Source organism: Lolium rigidum, chromosome 7, assembly GCF_022539505.1.
Source record: "Lolium rigidum isolate FL_2022 chromosome 7, APGP_CSIRO_Lrig_0.1, whole genome shotgun sequence".
In the NCBI taxonomy this organism is placed as follows: domain Eukaryota; kingdom Viridiplantae; phylum Streptophyta; class Magnoliopsida; order Poales; family Poaceae; genus Lolium; species Lolium rigidum.
Genome location: NC_061514.1, coordinates 71,161,307 through 71,164,332, shown reverse-complemented (window position 1 = coordinate 71,164,332; position 3,026 = coordinate 71,161,307). Strand labels below are relative to the sequence as shown.

General features: G+C 49.0%; 1 protein-coding gene across 1 annotated transcript; it reads right to left on the bottom strand.

Annotated features, from left to right (window-relative positions):
• Positions 1-1,039: 1,039 nt before the first annotated feature.
• On the bottom strand, positions 1,040-2,071 carry LOC124670044 (ethylene-responsive transcription factor 6-like). The gene has a single exon (XM_047206562.1). The coding sequence runs from the start codon at positions 2,069-2,071 to the stop codon at positions 1,040-1,042; it is 1,032 nt and encodes a 343-aa protein (XP_047062518.1).
• Positions 2,072-3,026: the final 955 nt, after the last annotated feature.

Sequence of the window (3,026 nt, the reverse complement as noted above, 5' to 3'; positions counted from 1 at the left end):
AATTAGGTGATTTGTACGCAATTGAGTTTTGGAGAAGTGGGATTACAACATTTGATATAGTCTGAGCAACAAACATGTGGGTCCCACCTATCAGACAAGCATCCATTCGGTATCCATAGAGAAAAATGTCAACCCGAGCCCAACCGACAAGTTTGCGGGTATCCTCCATGTGAAGTCCTTGGATAGGAAATGCCATCGATATCCATGTCCAATGGGTCGGATATTGTGGATACGTGGATCCTTGGATAGTATTGTTGTCCCTACGTTAGATGGATCAAATATCAAACGATATAGTGACCAATGTAATCTGATCACTAGTTGTGAATTGAGATATGCTCGTTTGGTTAGGTTCCGTGTGGTAGGATTAACCTTGTTTAAATCCTAGACTTTTGCACATATTTATTTCAGGATTTGACTGGCAATATTCTTTTACCGGCAGGCAAGGAATACATGTAGGGTGACTTTACCAATCTGAAGATCTGCTCGGAGTTGCTCACGATTGAGTAGATTAATACTCCATTCGTCCAAAAATACATTGCTATTTTATTTTTGAGGCCAATTTTGACTAATAATTGGGTCAACCAAATATGAGTTGCATGTCATTAAAAACTATATTAAAAACTATATCATTCCGATGCACATTTCAAATAATTTTTCAACCGTATATTTTAAGTTGACACATAACTTATATTTGATTGATTAAATTATTTGTCAAAGTATGACATGAAAACGACGTGGCCTTGTATTCGTAGACGGGAGTAAGTAAGATACCTGCCAAGTGAGTTTAAGTTCCATCCATACAATATCGCTAAACAAGTTTAACTTTAATTAGTTTACATTTACATCAACGTACATATCAAACTATACATCACATCTTTTGCTTATTAATTCTTTACAATCATCGATCGATCGATCTCCATGCATGTCCCAGCTACAAAGAAGTGTATCCTACCTTGATCATAGAGCTCCAAAGAAGTGTGTCCCAGCTGAAACATGCTGCTTATTGGTTAACCCCACCTGAACCGCAGTAAACTGTCTCTTAACTAACGGTGAGCTGCGGGAACCCCAACGTCGGGTGCGGCGACAGGGGCGACAGCAGCGGCATGCCTCCGAGCAAGGCCTCCCAGTACTGGTCCCAGCCGGAGCTCGATGGCGTCGGAGGAAACCCTCCCTCCGGCGTCGTAGCCGCGGAAGTCACCGTCGAAGATGCTGTCCACGTCGACATGGACGAGGGTGTGTCCAGCGACACCTGGGCCGACGACGGCGACGGCTCCTCGGTCTTGACGGCCTTGTTTATTACCACTTCTATCACCTCCACATCAAGCTCCTCCTCCTCCTCCTGCAATCTCTTACGTTTGTTCGTCGCGCTGCCGGCAGTCTGTGAGGTGGTAGCTGGAGGCGGCGGTGCCCACAGCTCGGCGCCACGCGTGCCGACGTCGTTGGGGAAGTTGAGAATGGCTTTCGCGCCGCGCATCCGGAAGGCTGCGCGGTCGTAAGCGCGCGCGGCCTCCTTGGAGGTGTCGTAGGTGCCGAGCCAGACGCGGGATCCCCGGCGTTTCGGGTCGCGGATCTCGGCGGCGTATTTGCCCCACGGACGCTGCCGCACGCCACGGTACTTGCGGAAGTCCTCCGCCGCGGCCGGTGGCACCGCTGGCGCGGCAGGCCACCCGAACGAGCCCGGGCCTGCAGGCACGGAGATGGTTAGCGCCGGCACCCTCACCGCAACAGGAGATGGCTCGCCGCCGAACTGTATCATCATCACCGGCGCCTGTGCTAGCGGTTCCGGCGGTCGGAACACCGCCGTCTCGGCCCCTGGCGCAGAGGAGTTCACGTACTCCCGTGGCAGGTCTACGTAGCCCTGCATCTGCTGCTGCGGGAAGAACGACATGGGCTGGTACGCTGCCGGTTCCGCCGCAGAAGGTGGTGGCAGCACGGGGAAGGTGTTGTCGTCGCAGAATGGACCCTGATGCTGATGGCTAGCCGACGACCCCGAGAAACTACCGACGGCGCCGAGCAAGTGCTGGCGGATGATGTCCAGATCGAAGTCATCGACTTCTCCGGCGTACTCCATGTTGCTTTGGTGGGGGCGCGCCTCTCGTTTGCAGGTGTGTTCTGTTCGGGTGAAGGTGAACTGAGGACAAAACCAGGGTGATGTACGTGTACGTTATATAGGCCACCGATGATGAGAGGCGGCAAGGCCGAGGATCCACCTCCTCTGTCTGCCATTGATTTGCCGGGCCGCACTTTGGGTCGACTTGCGGTCGTAATCTCGTCGTGGAACCTTGATTGGGATGGGTTTCATACGTTCTGCTCTACTTCCGAGCAAAATACAGGAATATAGGATTGGGCACTCGATCCCTTTCACTCAAGTTACCGATATTTTATATGTGATCTTAGAAAAAGAAGTTCAAATTTGCTACGCTGAGATATTTACAGCTAGTTAAGCTTATAGAGTGGTTTTTCTAGCATGCAATGCTACCAAGCGACAAGCGTGCATGTTTCTACCGTTGATTTAGTGCTTTTAGATTTGTACTGCGATATTTCATCAAGTTCTTTACCGACGGGTGGAAAACTATACACATTGAAATGCAAGGAAACTGGAAGAAATAGTGCACGCTAGCTAGATAGCATGCATTCTAAAAATACACTTCTGGTTAAACTTATTAACTAGCTACCGCGAACTTCGCGTTCGTGTTGGTGCCAAACCTGGAAAACTGATACTCTCTCCGTCCGAAAAAGATGAGGCAGAGTTTTTTTTAAAAAAAATCAGATGTATGTCCACACCTTTTTAAGGATGGAGTATTTGAAAGTGACTCACATTCATGATTTTTTGAACGGGATATATTTTCCAGAGACCGTAGAACAGGCAGGCCTACGTCCATAACGATATCAACATCAACCTCAAAACAAAATTTCCTGTTTACAAATGCAACATGGAGAAAAGCTATTGGCCATGTAAAAAAAGAGAGAGAAGTTATTGGCTACCCATGCATCCCAGCTAGGGCTGGAATTCGAGCCGAGCCGAG

Excerpts from the sequence above, each read along its gene's own strand:
- LOC124670044 (XM_047206562.1), bottom strand. The coding sequence starts at position 2,071 with ATGGAGTACGCCGGAGAAGTCGATGACTTCGATCTGGACATCATCCGC.